General features: G+C 40.7%; 3 protein-coding genes across 6 annotated transcripts in view; 1 reads left to right on the top strand and 2 right to left on the bottom strand.

The window, feature by feature from the left end:
- Window positions 1-27,088, bottom strand: part of LOC115576281 (von Willebrand factor C domain-containing protein 2-like) — a 53,958-nt gene that overhangs the window by 5,261 nt on the left and 21,609 nt on the right. For 2 of the 4 annotated variants that reach the window (XM_030408805.1, XM_030408804.1), the window contains one exon: window positions 6,874-7,969. The exons of the other annotated variants lie outside the window; for them this stretch is intronic. In XM_030408805.1, coding sequence (XP_030264665.1) covers window positions 7,889-7,969 — 81 coding nt within the window. In that variant the 3' untranslated portion in view covers window positions 6,874-7,888. Of the gene's footprint in view, window positions 1-6,873; window positions 7,970-27,088 lie in introns of those variants that run through there. 4 annotated transcript variants of the gene reach the window in all.
- Window positions 1,847-3,340, bottom strand: LOC115576282 (zinc finger BED domain-containing protein 4-like). The gene is made up of 2 exons (XM_030408807.1): window positions 2,456-3,340; window positions 1,847-2,298 (listed from the first exon to the last, which is right to left on the bottom strand). Exons 1-2 carry the CDS (start codon window positions 3,128-3,130, stop codon window positions 2,293-2,295), a joined length of 681 nt encoding a protein of 226 aa, XP_030264667.1. The 5' UTR covers window positions 3,131-3,340; the 3' UTR covers window positions 1,847-2,292.
- On the top strand, window positions 20,848-26,755 carry rpl23 (ribosomal protein L23). The gene is made up of 5 exons (XM_030408811.1): window positions 20,848-20,940; window positions 22,104-22,187; window positions 25,189-25,317; window positions 25,865-25,978; window positions 26,624-26,755. Exons 1-5 carry the CDS (start codon window positions 20,928-20,930, stop codon window positions 26,704-26,706), a joined length of 423 nt encoding a protein of 140 aa, XP_030264671.1. The 5' UTR covers window positions 20,848-20,927; the 3' UTR covers window positions 26,707-26,755.

Genomic DNA, 27,088 nt, shown 5'->3' with positions numbered 1-27,088 from the left:
ACAAAAGAAAAGTAAGTCCTATCTATATAAATGATATTGATACAGAGGGGCAGCTGTGTCTAAGGAGGTGAACCAAATTGTCCAATGATCAAAGGGTTAGTGGTTAGAATCATGGTTCCTCCTGTTCACTTGTCAAAGTGTCCTTGGGCAAGATATAGAACCCCGAATTGCTTTCAATGGTGCATGGTAGCTGTAACTGGTAGTGGTGACTGCCTTGACAAAGGTCTACTGACCAAAACATTGGCCTGTTGATTTTAATAAATACCACAGCCAAAGGGTGTATAGTGTTCGGACCTGAACCTCTTCCTATGCATGGTAGCTGTAACCCATCTGTAATGTGCTGACCACCAGCCGGGTGTATGATAGCAGACAGGATGCTGGCACTGATTGTTACCAGCTTCTCTGAGTGAATGACAGAATCTTAAAGCCCTTTGGATACTGTTAGAAGAGGGTTTAAAGAAACTAGAAAATTTAAAAGTAGAGAAGGCCATTACAATAGAAAATTCAAAACAAAAAGTAAATTCATTTGTTTTCTAAGGTCTATAAAAAAAATCCTAGTATTGATATCTATCTTTTTTGCAGTACAACCGTGGGAGAGTTGGGCCAGCCTGGCGGCGAAAAAAAAAGTGGGTGCTCGGGATGTTGGAACTCGGAGGAACGACCAGAAGACCAGTCCTCAAGATCGTCAGGAACCGTTCGAGGGATGTCCTTTTGCCAATCATACAGCGCCATGTACGAAGGCGTACAAACATCATATCGGATGAATGGCGGGCATATCGGGGGGCTCTGACAGAGGCAGGTTATGGGGGGCTATGGTTTTCTTTAAACAGATGTCATCTCACCACTTTAACATGTGGCTGACAATTTTTTGTTCACTGAGGACATACAAAATTTGGTCTGTTTTTGACCATGCACTTTGGCATAGCTTGTTGACCTTTGAGGTCTTGAGGATGTTTTGTCAAAAATAAAAATATTTCATCTTAAACAATGGGTTGTCTTTTTCTCTGCACAGTGGCTATAGAAGTGCCCTCTAGAGCCAGAGGGACATGGACCTTAGGCAAAGTATGACCACTTGTATTGATTTATAACTAGCTAATGTATTATGACTTTTTATAACCCACCAGAGTGTCCTCGCTTTACTTAAAGCATCCAATGACCGCTTATAAACAACTTATAATGTATTATGACTTTCTATAACCCACCAGAGTGTCCTCACTTTAGTTAAAGCATCCAATGACCGCTTATAAACAACTTATAATGTATTATGACTTTCTATAACCCACCAGAGGGTCCTCACTTTAGTTAAAACATACAATGACCGCTTATAATGGTTTATAACCACTGTTCAAGCATTATACCCTCTCATACAGCCATTATTTGACATAACACTTATAATAAATTATAATCATGTTATAAAGTATAATAATAGTGATTATAATGCATTCATTAGAGATTAGTTATAATACTTTATGATACATTATGATGCTTGAACCCTTATAAAACATTATAAAAAAAATTGTAATCTGTTTATAATTGTTATTATAACACATCATGAACATGTATAAGTAATTACAACACCAATTATAAATCATTATAACCTCATTATAACTGTATTATGATCGCATCATAATGCGTTATAAGAATGGGCTTCATAGAAAGTGTTACCGACTGTTCTAACCCATCCACCTTCAAATCATTACTCAAGACCCACCTTTTTAAATCTGCTTTTAACCTGCAATAATAGCTGTCTTTCTCTGTGCCCCCCATCAGTTTTTGTATTCACAAACACACACAGTTATTTGCACATTGTTTGTTTGTCCTTATATGTACATTTCATTTATTTCTCTATGTATTTTTCCTCTGTTTTTGGTTTTATGTAAAGCGTCTTTGAGAGCTGTAAAAGCGCTGTATAAATAAAATGTATTAATATTATTATTTTTTGCAAAAGACCAAATTGGCCAAAAGTCTGTCAGTCATTTGTGCACGATGGGGATATAGTATGATGCCACCATGGCTGAAAACTCGCTCCACTGGAGCACTGGAGGCAGGCACTGCCAAGACTCTAATGGCCACTCGGAAAAGTCTTCATGTTCAGTGCCCAGAACAAAAGAGCGTTCTGTCCTTCGGCTATGTTAAGGTAGTGATTTAGCTGTAGTGCTGGATTAGTCCCAACATCCTTCTTCTGTCTCTTATGGTATGTAGCAAACAGCCCTTCTCCTTCTCTAAGGTCCTCTTGCTCTTCTTCATCAACAAGAGGCACAGGTTGCTCAGTCTCTGCAGCATCTTGCAGGATCAATTCTGGCAAAACATGTAAAAACAATAGCAGAAACAAAAGAGACCTTATTACCATTTGTGTTGGTGATGCAGTCTGTTAGACTGAAATACTTAATTATTGTTGCAGTCAATTAGATCAGATTATGAGCGAAAAAGTTACATTAGACTCAGTAACATTTACCTTTAACTCATTGTGCCACCTCTGCCTTGACGTCACGACTGAATGAGAAAAGGCTGGATCCAAAGCAGCTGCTTTGAGGTAGACTGGATCTGAAAAGGGGGCAGTGATCCCATCTTGTGTCCTGGCCATTTTCATGTTGATGAAGATTCCAAGAAATCTTTTGTTCAGGGATGCCTGGAGACTTCTGACCAGGCCGCTCAGGAAACAGACTTGAGGCTTCAGCTTCTCAAGGTGGTGGTTGAGGGACAAGATGGACGGAACAACAGCACTGATTGTGATGACCTTCTCCCCCTGTGTCAAATCAGTTGCTTCTCCAAATGGCTTCAAGATGTCCACCAACTCCTTCAACAGATTCCACTCCCGTGCTGTGAATGACAAATCCCTGTGCCCAGCCTTTTCTAGAACAGCACAGAGCTTTAGATGATTGCACTGGAGAACTGCCTTCACTTGCCTCAGTGTTGAGTTCCATCTTGTGTTGACTGCAGCAGGGATGCCTTTCTGTTCCCCAAATTCAGCATCAAACACATCTTTGAATGTCGTGCTTGTGTGCAGCAGTGAGCTGAGTTTTGATAACTTCGAAAGAGAAGGAGATACCACTTTTGTTTCTTTCAAACCGTCTCCCACCACCAGCTGAAGAGTGTGCGCAAAACACTGCAAGCGCTGTTTCTTTGCCATAGCAACATCTACTATTTGCTGATCTTCCAGGGTTAAGTCACACCAGAGCTCAGGGTCATCAAGATGATCTCCGTCATCGTCATCCTCTTGTTCACTGGAGAAGCACACAGTGAATGTGTGGTTTCTGGGCTTCTCCTTTTTAACCCTCTGGACTCTATGCTGGCCATTTGTGTCCACCTCACTTCCTTTTTGTTGATCATTTTAGCTGTGTTAATGCATATGGAATGATATTTCCCAAGGGTCTGGATTTTTGGCTGATCTTTCAATTTTCAAAACCTGCTCTTTAAATATGTCAATATTATACTGTGTATCTACAATTGTACCTTATGGCTCTATCGTGGACACTTTTGGCCAATTGAAACCCATTAAAACCACATTTTTTAATTCCTTGTGATTTACAGTATAAAATCATATAATTTAGGTAAAATGGCTTTCATTCTAAACTCAACACTTGAAAATTTTAGTTTTTAATGTTTTTTTTACCAGATTGTGTCATTTGTCCATTTTTGGGCAAGGGAGCAATTTCAGTTAATATTCTTAGTTTCCACTAGGGGCGTATGATGGCTTCCTGCACTCCAATGGAGCAAATGAATGACACAATTTTGACATAGGTGTGATCCTAAGGATGTCAGGTAATGATGTGTGTTTGTGCATGAAAAAAAAAATTTAGTATTAGCAAGATAAAGTGACATAAATTACAGTGTATCATACCATACACGTTTTGGTGAATTACTCTTGGTACAGGTTATTGAGCTTCGAGTTTCCAAGGCAAACCTGGCTGTGATGCACAGGTTGAAAACACCTGTAACTTTGATCTTTTCATAAAAAATGCCACACACAACTACACAATAGCTTTTACATAGTCAAATAGCTGCTCTCCAAAAAAAAAGGATCACAGGTCATCTTGACCTCTGGCTTCTGGGGAAACAAAAACAAAGTCTGACACTGTTTATAAATCTGTCCTGGAGTTTTTGCAGGTGCAGTCAGTACTAATGCTATAAGTGAGCCTATCAGCTCCCAGATCCTTCTTTATCTGTAGGATGGCAAGAAGGTCATATGCCCTGACTGAAGCACTTGAGTATGTGATTGGCTCAGAGAGTAAAGATGGAGAGAAATCCTCTGCGGTTGAGGAGGAGAAATCTTCTACCCAAGATGAGGACACGTCCTCTCCTGAAGATGATGGGACACCTTCCTCAGAGATGACAGCAACACCACTGATGACGACTTCCAGCCAGTGCCTGGTTCCTCTTCCTCAGGGGAAGAGGACAGTACAGACACAGCGATGAAGGCCGATCAGCTGATGGCAGAGACAGAGGGGCTGGCGGATGAGTGGATGTCTCGTCATGGGAAAATAATGTGGTTTCCCACTGCTGAAGAGACCCTGCACCACAATCCAGTATCCACTGGTTTCACCCCAGGGCCCACCCTGTATGCAGTTGCCCATATCAGCAACCTGAGGTCTGCCTTTGACCATTTTATTACAGAGGAGATCATTCAGCTGCTGTGCACCAACACAAACCTGCATGGGAGGCGAAGGTGTGAAGATTGGAAGAATGTGGATGAAGTGGAGATGAGAGTCTACATTGGAATTCTGATTCTGGCTGGCGTCTACCGCTCAAGACATGAAGCAACACATGGCATGTGGGATGCCAAGACAGGACGGGCCACGTTTTGTGCCACGATGCCCCTCTACAGCTTCACTCAGATCAGCGCTAACATCTGCTTTGATGACAGGCTCTCCCACCCAGGACGCTTCAGGAATGATAAACTCGCTGCATTTCGCATCCTGTGGGAAAAGTGGGTTGCTTGCCTCCCCCTCTTATTTAATCCAGGGGTTGATGTGTGTGTGCTGACGAGCAGCATGTTGCATTCATAGGTCATTGTGGACTTCGACCAGTTGCGTGCACAGACCTTTTGAAAGGCAGGGGCGAAAGGCAAAAAAAGGGCACATACAGCAAGTTCTTGCGACTGAAGAGGGCACAGTAGCGCGCGTTTTGGCTCCGAGGAGGGCACTTTAGTGCCTGATTTTGTCACCCAAGAGGGCAGTTTATCATGTTTTAACCAGCCATGGGGGCAGTTTGTTGTGTTTTGCCAATCAAGAGGGCACTTTAACGCACTTTTTGGCTCCCAAGAGGGCGCTTCAGCGCGCGTTTTGGCTCCCAAGATGGTGCTTCAGCGCGCATTTTGGCTCCCAAGAGGGCACTTTAGCAAGCATTTTGGCAACCAAGAGGGCACTTTAGTGTGCATTTTCCAACAATTAGGCCACTGCCCACCCCCCCATGCACACCACTGACATCTACAATATATTCCCAACAAGCCTGCACAGTATGGCATTAAAATCTGGTTCACCTGTGATGTGGCAACCTCCTATGCCTGGAGCATGGAGATTTACATGGGAAAACGACCCAGTTAATTCTGGAATTGATTAAAATTTTGGATTTCATGATCAGGACTGATGTCAAATTTGAAAAAAGGAGCAAATATTTTCAGTATATAGTGTTTGTATATAGCATTTTGTAAGCAAACAGGAGGTGGACACTTTTGGCCATGCATAAGCTAAGAGGGAGTTTTTATGTTTTTCTGCCACTGCACAAACAACTAATGAAGCATAAAAATCATTGATACTGCTTATTATTGACAACCATTTAACTGCAACGATGGTTAAAGAATAATTCAGGTAGCATGTATTATTTTGTAAAAACATGGTGATTTAATGCTATTCTCCCTTATAAATCATCAGCATTATGTTATCTAATAGGCATTTAAAGGGTTAAAATTCAGAATTTGAATGAAATTTTAGTTTTCATGACCAGGACTGATGCAAATTTAAAAAACTGAAAAAAAAGTGGATTTTTTTTAATATATGTATTAGTTTTATAGCATTTTAGAAATGTAAACATGAAGTGGACACTTTTGGCCACGAACAAGCTGAGAGGGAGTTTTTATGTTTTTCTGTCACTGCACAAAAAACTAATGAAGCATAAAAATCACTGATACTGCTTATTATTGACACACATTAAGCTGCAATGATGGTTAAAGAATAATTTAGGTAGCATGTATTATTTTGTAAAAACATGCTGATTTAATGCTATTCTCCCTTACAAATCATCAGCATTATGTTATCTAATAGGCATTTAAAGGGTTAAAATTCTGAATTTGAATGAAATTTTAGTTTTCATGACAAGGACTGATGCAAATTTTAAAAACTGGTAAAAAAAAAAATGGAATTTTTTCAATATATATTAGTTTTATAGCATTTTGAAAATGTAAACAGGAGGTGGACACTTTTGGCTGAGCAAGCTGAGAGGGAGTTTTTTCTACTTTGCCTTCCCTGCACAAAAATAACAATGCATGATAATCAATATTGGTGTTAATCAGTTACATATCTCAGACTGTTATTGATAATACAAGATAAACCGGTAGCACTGAGAAGATAGGCAGTGATCATTTTTGTGGTAGTTTTCCAACAAGCGCATTGTGCAAACAAATTGGCATTTGAGGGGTTAAAAAATTAAAAATGAATTAATTTTTTGTACTTATGACAAGAACTGATATTAATTAAACATTTTATGCAGTAAAAGCATCAAAAAACATACAAAATCCCAAAAATTACAGACTCAATCTGTTGGTGGCCATTTTTGGCCACGAACAAGCTGAGAGGGTAGTAAAAACGAACAAGGCCAGAGGGTTAAGAAGGTGTCGGCATGTAGTTTGATCATAAAAGGAATCTGCGGAGGCAAGGCTGGGTGGAGTGAAGAAGCAATCTTTATTAAAACAGAATCTAGTGCTTTGAGTCCAGGTCAGAAGCGACCGCGTTCTGATATTATCAAATCTGTGGACAAAACAATGCCAAAATGCTCTGCCCTCAGCTCCCTCAAAACCTCAGCTTTTGCTCTTAGGAGGTTTTCCAAGTGGGCTCCTCATCCAATGCTATTACTAAGTTCAGAATCCTATTTTGAACTGCAATTTAGGGAAAGTTAATTAATTAATTTCTTATTAAGGCCCTATAGCACCTTATTTTAAGTTACTTTATGACTAGATAAACTCATTATTTATCCTAATTAGATCGAATTCGGCTACTGTTAGCCTCACCTGCAGGACTCCCCTGAGGTACACTCCTTTTCAGCAAACTCTGAAAAGTCCCTCTTACTCTCGAAATCTTTGCTTATGGCTTCTCAGGTGTAGTTGTAAGGGAATCCAACAAATCGACTGTTGCATCCCATTTCAAAAACATACTCCTCTAAGGAGTATCAAAAAGAAATAGGAAACCTCACTAAACAACTATGGAGAATCCACGCCTTCAAACCAATCTAGGCGGGGAAACTCCTTTTCAATTTACAAGTCCCAAATACCCTTTATCTTCTAATTAAATGATCATATGCCAATCGGCCATTGAACTCCAAACCTTTTATAGGTCCTATTTTCAACTATTAATAAAGGTTAGTTTAAAGGCTAACACCTAATTAAACAATTAGATTATTAAGATTATTGTTCATTCCTTGGTTCATTTGTAATTATCACAGGATTACATCAAATACAACCATTTCCTCACAACATATGGGTATACATATATATGAGAACACAGAAATCAGTCTAATTCTACATAACATCACAGATATATCATCTTTCAATATTAATTGACCTCTCACTCTTCAGCAACGTTGCCCTTTAGGATGGCATGTTGTTTGTAACATTCTGAAATCAATGCATTCTCCTTTAGTCTGTTTGTACTTTCCTGTCCAGGGCCCGCAAGTCTTTCTACTGTCCATGTTTGAATCTCTGAGTCCTTTTGTTGTCCACACTCGGGTCCCTGGACAGGTAAATCTCTCTGTTGTCCTGCTGAGAAGAGAGAGAACACCAACCAGTATCTTTGTTGATAAAAGCATCAAGTAACATATATGCAATAAAACATCCACCACTGTTACTGATATTTAGATCAGGCGTGTCCAAATCCCTACTCCAGGAACAGAGCACTTACAGTATGTCATACTATCCTCCCATTTTAATATCCTGCATTTTCCGAAGTTCAAATTTTAATTTTCAATTTGGCCTTCAATCTACGTTGACAATTTGTTATTATTTATTCCCCCTTAGTCTATTCTGATTCCCATTTCGATGTTTGGACACCTCTGCTCCAGGCAACGCTGCTGTTTTCTCTAGTTGTTATGAGTACCAACTCATTGGTTATTTCAGGTTATAACCACTAGATAACCTACTTTTATCAAATAAAAACAAAAAAGAAAATAGAACGTCAGTTGAATAGTAGATACCTAAAGGTAAAAATGACATAACTTCAAAACAAATGACAAAATATACCAAGCTTAGATATTCAGATTGGGTACATATCAATCATCTCGCCTTCTATCACTCCTTCTTCTTCTGAATCATTCCTATCCAGTAATGGCATCTGAGTTTGATCACCCGGCATTACTACTTCAACCCAACGCAGTGTCATGGCCTTAGCAAAAGTCAACAGCAAGGTGCAAAAACAAAACATTACACACAATGCCAGGATGAGCCAACATGGCACCCATTGGTCCGAATTTATCTTGTAGCCAAGAGTTTGCAGACCATCCTGACCCTTCAGAGGAGCCAAATGCATCTTTGATGTGACGCAAGGCATCTAACACACTGGTCATATTATCTGAATTATCTGGAATTAAAGTGTAACAAGCATCTCCCGTCAAATTTAAAGCCATACACAGGCCTCCTTGCTTGGCCAGAATGTAATCCAGAGCCATGTCATGTTTCAATAATGTCAATATATGACTTCTCTGAGTATTAGACAAAGTCTCAAAACCCTTCATAGTCTCATTTGCAAAACCTTGCAGGGTGTAGGTGATATTATCAATATGATCAGCTAAAAATGTTACACCGTACCAGGGAAGTAAGCCCAGTCCCCATTTCTCACCCAGGCTTATCCTCCAATGATAGGCCGCCAGATTGTTAAATTGTGCCAGCTCTCTCTTTCTTCCACTACCGGGACTGTCATTAGATTTAGTCTTGTTGAATTCCTGTTCTTTCCCGACAGCCAAAACCTCATACGGGAGTTTCAATTTTGCCATATAACAACATCCAGTCTATCCATAGGGTAAAAACAAGTAGGCTGTTTTACCACAAACCCACCAAATGTCTTTAAAACTTCCTATAGTTACATTAACGGGAATTTCTTGATTTATCACCTTTAAAGTTTTACTCAATCACGGATCTGGCGCATGAAAGGTTACTTGATGCGGACCTCTATCCATGCGTCGCCCCTGCTTACCAAATCGCATTATGTAACCGTTACATTCAGAAATTCCCATAAACATACCTGCTCCCCCATGAGTGTCATTTGAACAAAAGCAATCTTCTGCTTTCACCGTTTTAACATCCATTGGTTCAGGGACTGTCTTGGTGACATCCTCAAGCTGATCAAGCAAATTCACATATGGTAATTGACCTAACCACCGACATGCACCTTGGGGTCTAAATAATCCGATCGATTTAGACATCCACATGTCTTGTGGTGCATTTTGTTTATACAGCAACCATGACAATGCATATGATTGACAAATGTGATTCAGTGGCTCAGGGACTGTTTCCATGATTGACGGCCAGGTATTTGGTGTTGGTATCCTAACTACACACGGACAACCCTGTCTGGTAGATGCTCTTCAAGAGTGCGTTAGCTGTTGGAACCACATGTTCTTACTTGCCCACGGATCGGTGATCTGTAATACCGAAGAATCAAACCCAAATGCTTCCATTGAGCTTCTCGTTTCTGTACTGTATGAACAGATTCAATCATATCATCTTGTGACCAGTCAATGTCAGTTAGATCGCTAGCTTCATCAGTCATGGTTGTCAAAGTCGTAACAGGCAGTTTTGTGTCATCCTCTTCAGGCCCTGGTGTACCAACAAATGAGTTTAAAGTATTCACCAATTTCTTATTAACAATAGTTGGAATAGTGTCTACATTTATGATGGACTTTTGAGTTACATTTATAAAGTTAATTGGTTCTGGGGCTGTTATAATAGAATCTGGTGTTGTTTCGACAACCTCTGTCTTTACCAAAGGCAGAGCTGCCAAGCGTCACGCTTTGAGTGTGACAGTCACGCAATTTGACCCAATCTCACACTACACGCCACACTTGACATTTCTCACGCTTATATTTCCCCATTCAATACTCTATTCTTATTTTTTTATGATAATAAACTTTGGTGCTCACGGATAGTTCGAGTAACTCTGATTGACTGACCGAGATAACCAATCCCAGACCAATCTATCAGTCTTTTGTGCCTAAATCTAACCAACCACGGAAGGCACCACGCAATATAAACCAATCAGAAGCAACGTAAGGCAGGTCTTGGCGTCTCTAACTATCTTTCACACACAACAGCGCCGACATTTAAAACCCACTCGACGTTCTCCTGTGTGTGAAAGAGAGAGCGTGGGTGAGTGTGTGTTTGGAGACTCTGACTTGAAAGCACGTATCACTCTGCAGTTACTGTGCTCAACGAGCAGCGGATAGTGCCGTGAGTCCCTCCCCCGTCCAAAAGCACTCACAGGCGGTCAGTCTCTCAGTAGCCTCACGCAAGCATCTGTCCGAGGAGGACAGCAACAGGGCCAGGCTGCCTGCTGGAGGGAGGAAGAAGGCTGGCGAGGAGCCTGAGATAAACATGCGGGAATGAGTTATCAGCAAACGGGCACGCCACGAGAGAGTGTCCCGCAAAATGATCAGGGCAATGGCGAAACAAATGTACGCCACCGTGAGTGACAGCAGAGATGAGGAGTTTGCAGTGAGTGCTGGTTGGATAAATTGTTTCCTCCACCGCAACAACTTCACTTGCAGAAGACAACTATTGCCCAGCAGGATGCCAGAGAATTCACCAAGAAGCTGGAGAAGTTTGTGACATTTTCATCCCAGATTATTGTGAGGAAGGAATTAAACGCCTGTCCCAAATTGCCGCCTGGTCCCAAATAAATGCCTGGTCTGTTAAGTGATTGAAACAAATAAACGCCCTGGCAGCCAGCCTGGCTATTATTTGGTATTTTACGGTATGATAACTCTCCCGGCCGGGGAGAGAGACGCATCACAGTGCTCAGCTGCAGACACATCAGAGAGGTGACGAGATGCGACTCATCATGACTGACAGGCATCAAGGCCACTCAGCGTTATCTTACCGACCCACCCCCAGATATTTCATTCACCAAAACAGGGCCTGTGGCAATTCTGGACAGTTGTTTTTTTGTTTTTTGTTTTTTCCTTCCTTTATGGGCCCCTGACGGCGTCTGTGGGGTGGGGGGTGGGGGGCAACTGCAATGAACCAGTTTTGGGGGGCCCAGCTTGCAAAAGGTTGAGAACCCCTGCTCTATTTGAAGGCAAGTTTGTTTTTTGCCTGTTTATCTGTTAATGACTGAACTCATTGTAATAAAATGATTCTTTCAGAATTTATTTGATTTAAAAAAATATTTGGTAATGCGTTGTGAAGGTCTTAAATTTTAATTGTTATGGTCTTAAAATGTCTGAAAAAGGTCTTAAATTTGACTTACTGAAACCTGCAAGAACCCTGATACATGTATTTTGTCAAAAATACTAATTTATGGTTAATTAAGACTAGCATTAGAAGGCCACAGTGCAGGGAGAGCCGCTGGCATGGAGATGAGGACATCAGTCTTAAGGAATAAATCGATGTTAAAAAAGGCCAAATTTTTTTCGACGAACACATCGCATGACTAAAGTCTCACTCTTGTCATTTTCTGAAACGTGGCAGCCCTGTATAGCAGATTGCAGCACTGGTCATGTATTTGACTTGTTAAAACAATGTATTTTGGGTTGAAGGGATAGTTGGGGATTTGTGAAGTGGGGTTGTATGAGGGACTACACAGAAGATGGTGGTCAACACGCTCACAATACGGAAAAGCAGACAGCCTACCAACATACGACTTTAGGCTTTACATTGCTGTGGACGGGGTCAGCAGCTAAACGTATTTAAGCCACCTCAAAGAAGCAAACTTAATAAAATCAATGTCAGTTTAAGTATAAGCCATATAAAGAATATTTTCGTTGCTTTATCTTGCCATCAAGACAGCCCATTCTGTCAATAAACTGAAGTTATATCGCTTGTTAATTCACTGTCTCCAGCCCACCAGCAATTTTATCTTGCAGCACGGAGACCAGCAACTCACGTGTGTTGCGAGGTAAACAACGAGCAGTGTAACTTTGTTTGCCTGTCGGAAAGCTAGCTAAAACGGTACACATATTCTTAATATACTGTACATTTTAACTGACCTTTATTTTATTACGTTTGTCTTTTTGTAGGTGGCTAAAATACGTGTTGCTGCTGACCGCCGTCTACTGTGTGTGATACATTGACTAACGTTATGTATAAGTACCCCATACAACCCTGCTTAAAAAAAATCACTTAACAAAAGTATGAATAAGTGAGTGAACTCGCAGTGGACACAACAGATTTCCGTGTTCACAATATAACGTTAGCAGTGAGTTTACAGCCTCATTGATTTAACTACACAGCAAATAAAAGTTACTTACACTCAAAACTTAGCGTTCTTTGTGCAACTTCAAATGTCGGACGAAGTTGGAAGTTGTTGCGTCTTCGTCTGTAATCTTTGACCCCCATGTTTTGCATACTGCAATTCGTTTTTTGTTGACCACCTCGTAGTTTTTATACCCTTTATACCCGAATAAAACTATCTTTGATATAATTTTTTCAAACTGGCGCGTTGTTTGACAGCTCCTCTTCATTGGCTCTCCTGCAATTTGATTGGATGGATGCTGTCGGATGAAAACAACATGGATCTAATTTGATTGGATGCTGTGCCGACAGCACATACACGCACAGACATACATGTACACAATGAAAGATACAGAGCGCTTCTTTTTTTTAGGGCCTTTTTGGGGAAAGGCCCTAAAAAAAAGTCTTGTCAAGACAAAAGGCTCAAGTCCAAGTGAAGTCACGAGTCATTGATGTTAAAGTCTAAGTCGTGTTGCAAGTCTCTTTACATTTTGTCAAGTCGAGTCTAAAATCATCAAATTCATGACTCGAGTCTGACTCGAGTCCAAGTCATGTGACTCGAGTCCACACCTCTGATGAATGGTATATATTATTGATCCATTTACACCGTAATCTGATATGAGAATCCTTTTTCAAATCGGTTTCTTGTAAAAATATCAGATCTGGTGCTAATGATTTAAGATGAGCAATGACTTTACCAATTTTTATCGGCTTGTTCAGTCCACGTACATTCCAGCTAGCTAAAGTTATACCTCTCCTTCTTTCTCCTGTACTCAGATCATCTTGTATTGACATATCAGAAAGAAGCAGAGTAAAAATCTGTTTCAATTGGTCCACCTTCAAATTGTGATTTTACAGTAGTAAGACGGCTAGCAGTGCTTTCCACAAGCGCCGGCTGCCGGCCATATAGCCGACTACACAGTTAACTCCAGCCGGCTACTTTAATGACTATTATTTTTCGATTTTAATAAAGTTAAATGTTTTTCTAACAGACTGACAATAATGTCAAACTGAACCGCACTCATTAAAATTGTGATTCGCTGTGCTTGTACTGATAATAATCACAAATTACTCCGATCATCGCCGACTTCATTGATCACAAGGGAGAGAAACTCATCCGCGGCCCCGACACGCGGTGTGTGTGCGCGCGCACTCAGCGGAGTCAGTGTGTCGGCCGTCGGAGGCGAGAAGCAGGGCTCACCATAATACGCTTATTTTTTCACCGGTAATCCACTCTTCTCTTCCAGCGTCCATTTAGCAATACCTGCGACACGTGCTGGCATCAAAAAACACTGTCGGTTGTACAAATGAAACCAAACGGACTCTAAGAGTGTATTTTCATTAGTTGCTAAGGGAGAAACGTTCACTGAGTGTTTAATTGTGTAGCCACCACTGCAGACTGTGAAGGTGTCATGCACCGACAATAAGATATTTACAAGCCCAGAACGCCTCATGATGCAATATTATGTGAGCTTGTATAGCCTATTATTTATTATTTTCAGTGCGCAAATCACAGTTTTTATTGGTGCATTAGCGTCTGGCATACTTAGTAATGATAAATAATGAATAAAAGAAGATGCGATATTTTGTAATAATAATAATATAATATATAGAGTAGATATTGATGCTGATAATAATAATAATATTAACAATAATAATAATAATAATAGAGCAAATGTCTGAGAAATTAATATAGGCTGCCTGTTCTGCAGGCACACTTAGGCTAATAATAATAATAATAATGTAATAATAATATTAATAATGTAACATTATTATTATTATTATTACATTTAAGACCAGTGTATAAGATCGTACTACCCCCCCCCCCCCCCCCCCCCCCCCCAGGCTGGCTACTTATGTATTATGGCTGGCTAGTCTGTGTCTTAGTGGAAAGCCCTGGGCCGGGCCCTAGGTCCCATCCCTCCCTCCCTCTTCCTATCAACTCCATTAAACTCCCTTTAACAAACTTAGTAAACAAGAAAAATAAATGTATCTAGCCAGTACCAAACAAGGTATTGCACAAGAATACTTCGGGAAGTGTTCAAATAATGAAAATGAATGAAAATGTAAAAAAAAAAAAAAAAACGAAAATCTAACCAAGATCTATTACTTCCCTGAGCTGTTACCGTTAACCCTTGTTAACCTTAGTAACTACTGCTTTTCCAAGTAGATATCTCGTCAATTTTCTTAGATTTGTATAGAACAAAAACATTTTCATTGTTATGTATAGCACAGTTCAAATGTAACATACATTCCCACTATAGCTTTTGGGGGATTAAACCAGTATGCATATCTGATGGCGCGGTTCACCTGTTCAGATTCAACATATTAATTAAAACTGCAAGCAGTGATGAACGGGCCCTCGCAGTCCGCGCGTGTCGGGCTGCGGCGTTGTCGGACTGCACGCTCACCTGTTACAAGCATGTCATGATGTGGAGAAAACAAGCAGTGAACGTCATGTCAATCGGATGATGTTTGTCTGACTTCCTGTGTCCAGTGGGTGGTGCTATGGATATGACACAGTATTGATGCACAGATCTATTCATGGCGACTCCCTCTAGATCCCTGAGAGATTTGGCCGAGATAGGAAATTGTATGAAGAAGTTATTAGGACTCGATGCTTCATGACGAAGGATTTTTATGGCGGGCACCGCCACGGCCAGCAGGTATGACGTAGGATAAAGATTTCCATAACTTTTCATCTTCAAGGTCAGAGGATGATACTGAGTGACTGTGAAGTCGGTGGTGTTACATCTGTAGGAGGAGATAATTTAAGTACAAAGATTGGCAATATTTCAAAATGGCGGCCAAAAGCAAAATGGCCGACTTAGTATTGATGCTGAGATTTATTCGGGGAGACAGCCTCTACACTTATGAGCAGTTTGGTGTGGATAGGAAATTGTATGTTAAAGTTATAAAGCCTTGATGCTTGACGGTGTGAGGAAAAAATGGTTTCCACCGCCCCGCCCACTAAAGTTTGACGCAGCTGAATGATTTCCATAACTTTTGTTCTTCAAGGCATGAAGAAAATAATTGAGTTAATTTGAAGACTGTGGTGTTTAAGCTCTAGGACAAGATAGGCAAAGTAGGCATGAATTTGGGAAAAATGCCGCCACACATCAAAATGGCTGACTTCCTGTTGGAGTGACAGTATGGGCCCCCCAGACTTTTTTGTGCGTCTGGTCATGAGGAATCTGCGTACCGAATTTCGTTTGTCTACGCGTATGTGGAAGGCAGGGAAGAACATTAGGGGGTGCTACAGAGCCTGCAGGTCATGACCACGCCCAGCGACAATGCAGGATCGTAATTTTCGCCGGATGTGATGTATGTTCCAAATTTGGTGAGTTTTTGGGTATGTTCAGGCATCCAAAACTGCAGTCAAACTTGGAGAAGAAAATTTCTTTCCTTCCAATTACAATAGGGACCTCGCAGGTCTACCTGCTCGGGCCCTAAATATAATGCCAGTCAGAAACGTGGGCTACCACTCTTTTGGCAGATAAACACGCGAGGGGAAAAGGGGGGGTGAGGGAGAGAGAAAAGAGAAAAAAGAAAAAGGAAGAGCCGCATCAGTGACACCTCACCAACAGTCAAAGTCCTCACATTGCCCTTCATGCTGAGATACAGATGTCTGTATGCCGCTCGCTATCCACCCCGCTGGGCAGCCTGGTATGTCCATTTTGCTGTCATTGTCTATTGTGGCTGACCAAAGTATTTCTTTGCATAATCCTGAGCTTTCTTTGGGTCGGTGAACGACATCTTCACGCCTTCGTGCGTCACCATCAGTCTGGCCGGATAAATCAGTCCGTATCTTTGACCACAGATGGGGGAAAGTCTGGAAATATGTGTATTTTCCGCCCCTGGTATTCCAGGCTATTCCTTTCCATGGCCCTTCGTAGTATTATATATAGAGTGTGGTAGTAGTGCAGTCTTAAAATGAAGGGTCACGGAGGGTCCTCCAGTTTGGTTTTCTGGCGATTTATCCTGTGTGCCAGGTCTACCAGTGGTTTCTCCGGTAGAGACAGCTTCGGTTAGGAGCTGTGCAATGAAATCTCTGGGCCGTGGTCCTTCTTTCCCCATATTATTCCTTCTCATTTTCTGATTAGGAACTTTCATGTCCAGTCAGCTTGAAAAACATGTTTTTCACTTTTCCCGAGGAGGTTATGTTTTCACCAGTGTTGGTTGGTTTGTTTGCCAGCAGGGTCACACAAAAAATACTTCACAGATTTCTATGAAACTTGGATGGAGGATGGGTCCTGGCTCAGAAAAGTCCTCATTTAATTTGGCTTAAAACATTAACGTAGCACATAAGCATTCTTAAACACTGTCATTAATTTCTCAGGGAATATGCATGGATCTTGAGGAAAAGATGTTTTCTAGGGGAAAGTTCACTTAAAGTGAAACTCTCGCCAAAAAGCAACCAAGGCTTTATTTGTGACTGAATATGAGTCAAACCTTTGTGTAAATGTATAATATATCACATATTCAATCACAAATAAAGCCTCAAACCTTCGTGTAAATGCATAATTACGATGAAAGAGGCACTTTAAGATTTACCGTATTTTCGTTTTTGGGCAAGCTAATTTTTAATGGAGTGCAGGGGCACTCTTATGCTAGCATCAAAATCGCTATTTTTAAAACACTAAGAAGGCTCGACACAACATGAAACTTTACTCGTAGTATCACCAGGGTCTCTACACATGAACACGAGCATTGAAAACATTGTTTGTGTACACAGAGTTTACTAAAAAGAAGGTTTCTGAACTATTCACCATAGGAGCTGGATCTCCGGCGCATCGCCGTCATGGCAGACAAAAAGTGCGACCTAACCCACTAAACATTAGACGTCTTATGGATGTGCAGATCATGTCTATATTGCGTCCGTCAGTCCAAGACCAATTCTGGACCTCTTCACGACGTGCAAACTAGGTCCACAATTTGGATGTCTAATCATGACCCCACTTGGACGTCAATATGCAGTTGAACATTTGAACGTCGGGCTAGGTCACTTTTTTGGACGTCTAAGACAGGTGCAGGGAATTGACATGATGTAAGTAATTTATTTATTTATTTATTATTATTATTATTATTATTATTATTATTATTATTATTATCATAGAAGTAGTACTAGTAGTATGGACATGATTATTTTGTGATTAAACATTATTTTTGAATAAAAGTAATGTTTTTGTTTGTTTACATTTTCCTGTTTTTCTTTTCTAAAACAGTGTAATTCTGTTTAATACAAAATATATATATATATATATATATACATACAGTCAACGCCATTTTGATTGGCTGAGGCATTGCGTCATTACAACGTACATCCTAATAGCCATTCCCATTGGCCCAGGTGTTTGTCTTCGTTTGAAGCAATTGGCTGCTCGGCTCTGTACACCTTTGACCTATACAACAACTTACAGCGGTCCGAAAATCAGCGTCCACTAAATTGCAGGTAAGTTCGGTCAGCTCATAGATCCATAAGTTAATTTTATTTTCATTTATGCTTTTATAGCGTTTGCCGTTTTAGCTTTGTTGTGTTAATCTACTTCAAATCTGTTGTCGCTATAATTAGCATTACATCTGCTAACGTTAGCTTTTGAACACAACCAACTTTGTTTACAACGAAGCCGGCGAAAAATCAATACATAGAGTGACGCGCTTGAGCCGTGGGCTGTTACCCAACCATCGTCGGCAACAGGAGCCTCCAGTGTTAACGAGCAGGAGGGCCATTGTGGTGAGCTAAGAAGCGGGTGTTAGCAGCGGATGTTAGCCGCTACCGCTCGTCGAAGTTAGCATAAAGCTACCTCATCACAACGGCCATCATACTTGTTAAGTTACCGGTAAAGGCTTTTTTGTCGGTGACAGCCGTGTATGGATCCGTGGCTCCAGCGCTTCACTCAGACTGTAGTTATTTTTCTTTGCGGTGCTGCTTCTGACAGAGACCTGCCTGCACTTGCTAACATCCGGGACAGCTAATGGGGCTAGCAGCACAACAAAACAAAACAAAGCAAAATACTAATATACAGGCGGGAGGAGGGGGAGCTTCAGACACAACCACGTGGGGGTTCGCAGCCAAATGCATAACAATTTAGTGCAATGGAGTTCTGAGTTCAGTATTGTAAACCTTTAGTTGGGTGTTTCTCTCAGTTGTACTCTGATTATGAATCAGTTGAATTTTTAATTGAAATGGACTGCAGATATGAGTGAAACTGTGTAAATGTAACTCCATCAGACTGTATAACTCTTTGATAAATAGATGAGCTAATAATAATAATAATAATAATAATAACCACCTCCGGCGCCAAATACAACTGGCAGATATAGATATGCAGTACAAGAAGAAAAAGATGGAAAACCTTGCACTGGAGTCCGAAATAAAAAAGAGGACAATTAGAAAATTGGACCTTGAAATAAAAAAACTTGAGCGGGAGGTGAGTTATGCTTTCAATGCACACTGTATGCTGACTGTAACACAAATGTATTAATCATTATTCTCCTTTCCTCCCCCAGCTCCAAGAAGATGACACATCTTAAATAAAAAAATAAAAGGTCAATCCTTGTGAAGTCAAGTGAGCCAATAGCCTTTATGAAGGCCCAAAATAGTGTGTTCCTTTCTGCTCTGACAATGGCGAGTGAGGGACCAATATGTGTTAAATTATTTTAGTTAATATGCATGCTTTAAATTTAAGTTAAATATGTCCTGCAGTGGTAGAGACGCATGCTGCGAATTTCAGTTAAATTTGTCCTGCAGTGGCAGAGGAATTTGTGTTTTTTTTTTTTTAATTTATTTTTTTTTTTTTATTTAAATTGATTTGGCTTCTTATGATGTTTGTGCTGTACACTGAAGCTTGCAGGGAGGCTACTGCATCCACTCATTTGTCTGTTCATTTGATGTGTATGGATTTGTCCTGCATTTATTTCAGTGTGCAGACATGCGGGGTGTATTATAAACAGACCTTTGAATGTGTATTTATCCTTGTGTTGTATAATATGCTTTGATTCTGTGCTTTCCATCTTGTAGAGTCACTGTGTGACTTCAGTTTTGAAAGGAGCTGATGGTTTACCTGTTTTGCTTTGTCCTTATTCAATAAAGGAACATAATGTTACACTTTGATGTGTATTTATAAGTATATGGGATGTGTATTTTATACGACGGAGTATTAGGGCCACACTGAGGAAGAAAGAAAAAGTCATAAATTTATGAGACTGGTTCTTTCTGCGGAAAAGATGCATTTTCTTGCATATTAAAGTCCTGATACTTATGACAATGTGATGCTGATGTGCCAAAAGATTAAGTATCTCCTTGTTTGTGAAACCTATACTGAAGTACAATTCCACGAAATGCTCCACAGCCCTCATTTTAACAACTCTCCTCCTCTAAAACAACGGGTTACAATATTATGACTTTATTCTCGAAGTCTGTGAATTTATTTTTTTCTTTCTCTGTGGCCCTTATATTCCGTCATTTTATATATAGCCTTATAGTCTATGGGAAACTGTAAATTATCTAATGATAGCAACATCATCTAAAATCATAATTTATCCAAAATGATTGAAATTAATGATCACCAACTTTTAAATAATGACACTGGGTCTAGTTATATGTGATAACAATGTGTAGTGGGCAGTGGAATAACTATTGGTTTCCATTTGTGGTGACTGCTGACTGAGATAAGGGATGAGATTAAATAGATCCTGGAACTTAGCCTGGTCTGGAGCAGGCTAGCTCCACAGAATAAATCTCCATGGTAATTTATACCATAACATATCCTACTGCCCCCTATCCCGCTTTCTTGCAACCGGATCACGGATAAATTGAGCCAGGATAACCAAGATATCCCGGCTTAATCCCTTATCCTAGTTTTGTGCAACGGGCCCCTGTTTGTAGAAATATGTCAATATAAACAACAACAAAAGAGTGATGTCATCACATGCCACTTTTTTTTTTTTTTCTTTTTTTAAAAAGCTCCTTTTGAGCATTTTTGTTTTTATTGTTTGAATTTAAACATTGTGTTGTTGTAATGTTTCGGTTCATTCAATGAAACGAAAATAAGGAGTAGGGGAATTAAAAACTGTATACGATGAATGTCATTACATATTTTCAATTTTGAAAATGCGAATGACAGCGATCAAATACCGTTAAAGCTAACTCCGAGTTTTAAAATGTTTTCCGACAGCCCCTGAATGCAGCAGCTCCGCGCTATGACCCGGATGTACTTCTGCTCAAGTTTATATCCCACAATTCCTTTCGGCTCCTTCCTCTTTCCCTACTGCAGCAATGTCCAAGAGAGGTATGGAACCCACCTTGCTAAATCCACTTTCATCTGTTGTTTTCACAGCCCGCCAGGTCTGATAATGTTATTCGTTTATGATTTATGGAGAAAGACAACATATCTTCGAGATTAGTTTGAACATTGTGCGAGCAGTTAAGAGTAAAAGTACGATAGCAATTTTGCTGGCTAGTTGGCGGCAGCCATGTTCCGCTGTCACCGCCATGTAGGCATAAAGATGGCAAAGCCAGAGGCTAAAAATCTGCATTTCTCCTGCTTAACGTAAGGACAGACCGGTTTTGATTGTGATATGTTCAACGTGCTGCTGCTGTTACACTTACTCTTACGTCTGTTGCCATGCTAGTAACATTCCTATCACGGCGTAATTGGACCGAGCTAGACAATGCTATGTGAGTAAGCTAGGCAGAGCCAGCACGCTGGTTGGGGTGAATCTTGGCTAACTCGTCTTTAAAGTACATAATATCTGCAATACTCAGCGGTTGAACAAATGATGTACAGGCCACCTTTAATGTGCATAGAGTACACACATTGCTAGATTAGAATTTTTTATTTATTTGTTTTAGAACATCCGGAGATTAGAAATGACTTCGGCTCTTATTTTTGGTATGGAACCCCAGTAGTGGAAGCCTCGGTCTTGACAGATGCATGCATTCAATGAGATCAGTCTTAATTTTCAGAGAAGCGCGATCATATTCTTGTTCACTGACTTTCTAAAGGGGCCCCGATTATCCATTAGCAAACTGTCACAGCTTAATAACTCGTAGCTGTAGTGACATTTTTTAAACATCAGTCCATTTTGAAGCTACAAATATAAACCCTGGTGAGTTAAAAATATTTGTCTTAAAACCTGGTCAGTCATGTGGGCTGACTACGGCACTCTTCCTAGTGCATGAAAAAGGTGATGTTTGTGGTTCCAGTGATTTTGACTACGTAACGCGTCTAGAATCTCTTACCTGTTGTGTGTTGAAATGGCTACACTTGTTGGTCACCCCAGAGTGTCGGGACGTGTCATGTAGTCTGAACTGTCAAGGTGGTATTAAGTTGTGTTGGCTTACGTAACCTCTTAAGCAGGATGCTACATTCAAATGTGATTCTTCTCAATTGGCTTCATCCCAATTGTGTTGTCTTGGATGGAGTTGACGTGTCTAACTGTTGTCTTGTAGGACGTGGTGGTTCTTCTGGAGCCAAGTTCCGCATCTCGCTGGGTCTCCCAGTGGGAGCGGTCATCAACTGCGCTGACAACACAGGTATGCCTTAACTAACCTGTTTTGTGACAATGCAAATGTACTTAGTAGGTTTGGTGCTTAAAGGGATAGTTCGGGTTTTTTGAAGTGGGGTCATATAAAGTACATATCTATAGTTGATCTGTTTCTTACCGTAATCACCGATCAGCGCAGCCTCAGTTTGGAGAAGTAGAGAGCCGCTCCAGCCCAGACGCTCAGCTTTGTACTGCAGTGAACGGGGTTCAGCAAAAAAGCGAAATTAACCACATAAAACAAGGCTCACGTAAAAATGTGTACACCAGTTCAAGTGTACGTTGTATAGGTAAAATTCACACCGCTTTACATCACTGTCGGACCGCGCTTTCTTTTGGCACTACATTTTCTCAACCACAGAACCTTCGTATCCCTACGCATTAGCGTAACTGGGCAACAGCTGATCTGCGAGCGGCGGCTGGACGAGAGGTTTACTTTCGATAAAAACGAAACTTAACTCTCCATATCCTTCCGCATTAGCACTCATGCGTAGGGATACGGGGGTTCTGCGGTTGAGAAAATGTAGTGCCAAAAGAAAGCGCGGTCTGACGGCGATGTAAAGCGGTGTGAATTTTACCTATACAACGTACACTTGATCTGATATAGATTTTTTTAGGTGAGCCTTGTTTTAGCCGGTTAATTTCGCTTTTTTGCTGAACCCCGTTCACTGCAGTACAAAGCTGAGCGTCTGGGCTGGAGTGGCTCTCTACTGCTCCAAACTGAGGCTGCACTGATCTGTGGTTACGGTAGGAAACAGATTGACTATAGATATGTACTTTATATGACCCCACTTCAAAAAACCCGAACTATCCCTTTAAGAAAAGTTAACATGGAAAATATTAGGAAGGCTCATCACTGTATAAATGCTTGATTTTCAATCTTATCTATGTTAATCTTATAGACTATTTAAAAGTAATAAGAGGGCCAATTTTCTACAAAATACGTTTTACTTGTGATAGTTTTAGCAGATTATACTGTACTTTTACTTAAGGATTTGCAACTTTGCCTCGAGTGAAACTTTTTAATTCTTCTTCCAATCCTGGGTTTGTTTCTTTTTTTTTTTTAGTTCCTACATGGCATGACCCTGCTAAAACTCACCAAAGTTTGATACATTTTATTGTTGCCAATTTTTTTTAATTGATCAAAATCAGGTTTCTAATGGTTTCTTTCAAATAAACCTTGTAGTGGGTTAGTCACTCAGTTCATTGTCAGGGCTTGTTCACACCCCACATGACTGTTGTGCTAGCTTACAATCAATATAAAACTTTTTTTTAAATGAATAGGAACATTTCCCCTTCAAAAAGCACTTGCTTTGTCTGCTCAGTGGCTGCGTGAGTTGTCGTAGAAGGGAAAATTAAAATCCTCACTGTGGGTGAGATGGCAGCAACACACTGACTGACTAATCTCAATCAGTGATGAGACACTTTTAACCTGCACAGTACAACCAAAGAGTTGTTTAAGTGGAAACAGCTGCTGTGTGGAAAGTTTATTACTGCACTGATGTGTCAATGCTCAGGAGTTGGCAAACCATGGTGTTGCCGCTTTGGGTTGAACTACACAAGTCTGCTTAAACCTTAAATTACCACTTCATGGCAAAACTGTCTACATTAGTTTTTACTGGCTTCGTACAGGTCTGCAGGTCAAATATTGGTTTCTAATGGTTTCTTTCAAATAAACCTAGTATTGGGTTAGTCACACTCTGCCTATTTGAATTATGTTGTATTGAGAAGGAGTTGCCACAAACTAAGACAATGGTGCTATCTAACAATCAATATAAAACTTTGAGATTTTAAAGCAGATAAAATCTTGATGTATAAATTCCCAGTTTTGCTATAATTGAGTTTATTGATAAACTGTAAAATATCCTGCCTCATTACATGTCTTTGTCACAACTGTTAACCACATTTTAAGCATCATTGCAAAATATATGTTGCCCAACATCTATCAGACTTTAATGCGTCTTGCTATTGCTAAAATCCCAAGAATGATCACTGTAGATAAAACAGTTTTTTTTATTTACTTTACAGTGTGGCGATTTGACTAGCCTTATGTGAACAGACAGTAGTGTTAATGATGCAAAACAATTGTGTAAATGCATTAGGGGTGGGTAAAAATATCGATTCATCAATGCATTGCAATATATTTTTTTCCCAATTCAGTATCGATTCATAAAATCCTCTGAATCGATTCAGGCAAGGAGCGGCCCCCGACCACCCGCTGTCGCTCACCGGATGCCTTTCGGTCCCCGCCTCCAGCAGCTGGAAGCACCTCGCCCACGACCTCGCTCGAGGGTCGGAGGGTGATGCGCCACAGAAATGCTGCGGAGGCGGGTAGCCGATGTCTGACGCACCGCTCTTTCGGAGACTGTAAACTCCCAGTGCAGCCGATCTCATCCTGGCCGCTGCACCGTGCGCCCGCGAGTAGCACTCTCCTCCTCCGGAGAGAGGGGGGGGTCAGTGTCAAGTGTTAACCCCTCGCGTCTAGCCGGAGGGATGTCAGACAAAAATGTAGCATGCAGTCCCAGAAACAATGGCACTTTCTCAGCTGAACTAAGGTTGCACTATTTTATAACTAAACCCATCGAGTACCTTTGTTTACATTTCAATTCGAACTAGAACTTCCTAGAGGAAAGATTTATAATTTAACTTTTTTAATTAAAAAATTATCAACAGGTACTCTAATGAATTGTTTATTACTACTTATTACTGAATCGATATCGAAGCATTTAAGTCAACATTGACTCGAATTGCGACCTAAAGAATCGAAATCGAATCGTGAGGTTCTTAACAATACCCAGCCCTAAAATGCATACATTCTTGTTGTAAAATGATTATGTAGGAAGGGAACCGGGGCTGATGAGATGGCACAAAGCACTGTAATTTGTGAAAGTATGAACATCAGTGTTTAGAAGCTTTTCTCCCCGTTTGAAGTTTACCTCACCATCTCCCACTGTGGCCCCTTTCTTATGTTGGTCTTCTCTCCTGTACTCCAGGTGCCAAGAACCTGTACATCATCTCTGTGAAGGGAATCAAGGGCCGTCTGAACCGTCTGCCTTCTGCAGGAGTGGGTGACATGGTCATGGCCACAGTCAAGAAAGGCAAGCCAGAGCTCAGGAAGAAGGGTGAGTGTCAGTCCACCATACTGGCTGTACAGCACAGGAAATCATTTGATGTCTTTGCCTAGAATATATATTGATATGTAATGACCTCCAGGCTGTGACTGCACAGCAAGGCCTCTCCAGCCCTCCTTCATGTTGGCCTGTGGGAATTTCTCTTCTCACTGTTCAAAGTGGAATTTGCAGGACATGTGTATCACTGGTAACTGTTATCGTAGTGCTGACACAGGAGGTAAATGAATAGGAACACATTTCCCCCTTCAAAAAGCACTTGCGTTGTCTGCTCAGTGGCTGTGTGAGTTGTCGTAGAAGGGAACATTAATCTCCTCACTGTGGGTGAGATGGCAGCGACACACTGTGGCTGAGAAATCTCAATCAGTGATGAGACACTTTGAACCTGCACTAAACTGAACTGACTAAATTGAAATGAATAGTTTCTCCGTCAGTCTGTTGCAGTCACCTCGTCTGTTTCACCCAAGCTGAAGTCATGGTAAATACAATTGTGTTCTGTGGCATGGTTTACATTTGAGTTAACCATATTCCATCTGTCCAGTGCATCCTGCAGTGGTGATACGGCAGCGGAAGTCATATCGGCGAAAAGATGGTGTGTTTCTCTACTTTGAAGACAATGCGGGAGTCATAGTAAACAACAAAGGAGAGATGAAAGGTGAGTTTGTGTTGTTACACCAGGCCCATTTATCACTGTGCACACTGCAGTTGTGACAGACGGTGGATTTTATGTTTTTGTTCGTATGTAACACCCTCCCAGCTTGGTAGACGTTTCTTGAATCATTGTAGTTTTACATCTTTTTCAGAAGTTATTGGGGTTGTGTTGAAGTTTCTCAGCAACTGCTTTAATGTTCTAACCTTCAAAGTTCATCTGAAGTTTTTAATAATTTCCAAAGTGCCATTTCACCACTAAAAAGAAAAACACTAGTGTCGTAGTGTTGTTGTGCTGACACAGGCGGTAGATGAAAAGGAACACATTTCCCCCTTCAAAAAGCACTTGCGTTGTCTGCTCAGTGGCTGTGTGAGTTGTCGTAGAAGGGAATATTAATCTCCTCACTGTGGGTGAGATGGCAGCGACACACTGTGGCTGAGAAATCTCAATCAGTGATGAGACACTTTAAACCTGCACAGTACAACCAAAGGCAGCAGTGTTTGAAGCAGTTTACAGTTTTTCCTTCCTTTTCCATAAATATTGTGTTGTAGTTTTGAGCGCAGCAGCATCATGTCCCTGATTTCATGTTTTTTAATGAAGCATGCCGTGTTGGAAGTAAAGTAACTCTGCTCCCTTCATCTGTATCTGCAGGTTCAGCCATCACAGGTCCAGTGGCAAAAGAGTGCGCTGACCTCTGGCCCAGGATTGCCTCAAACGCTGGCAGCATAGCTTGAGCTGGACCCTGCACCTGTCTGTTTTCAATAAAAACTGTTGGTAATCAAAGCCTCATGTCTTGGTGTTTCATTTCCATTTCATGTAAAGGAAACAACCTTTTCAATGGAGTGTAGTAATGCCATCAATGTTCTGGAGGGGTCAGATGCGTATTTAGAAACATTCATGGTGCTTGATTCCAGTAATGCATACTTTGATAGGTGACCTGCACGCTGAGCATCTTGGTATGGTTTAAGATAAAGGTTCCACTTTCACAGCTGCACTTAAGCTACATACATCTGGGCTAAGGTTGTGTGAGAAATTGATTTTAAATTAAGCTTGGTGACATGGTCATTGTACTAATTACTTCCTACACCATTGTGACAGTCTCTGATTTCCTTTTTA

Source organism: Sparus aurata, chromosome 23 (assembly GCF_900880675.1).
Source record: "Sparus aurata chromosome 23, fSpaAur1.1, whole genome shotgun sequence".
Taxonomy (NCBI): Eukaryota; Metazoa; Chordata; class Actinopteri; order Spariformes; family Sparidae; genus Sparus; species Sparus aurata.
The sequence above is the reverse complement of the archived record's forward strand: the minus strand, read 5'-3'. Positions and strand labels throughout refer to the sequence as shown.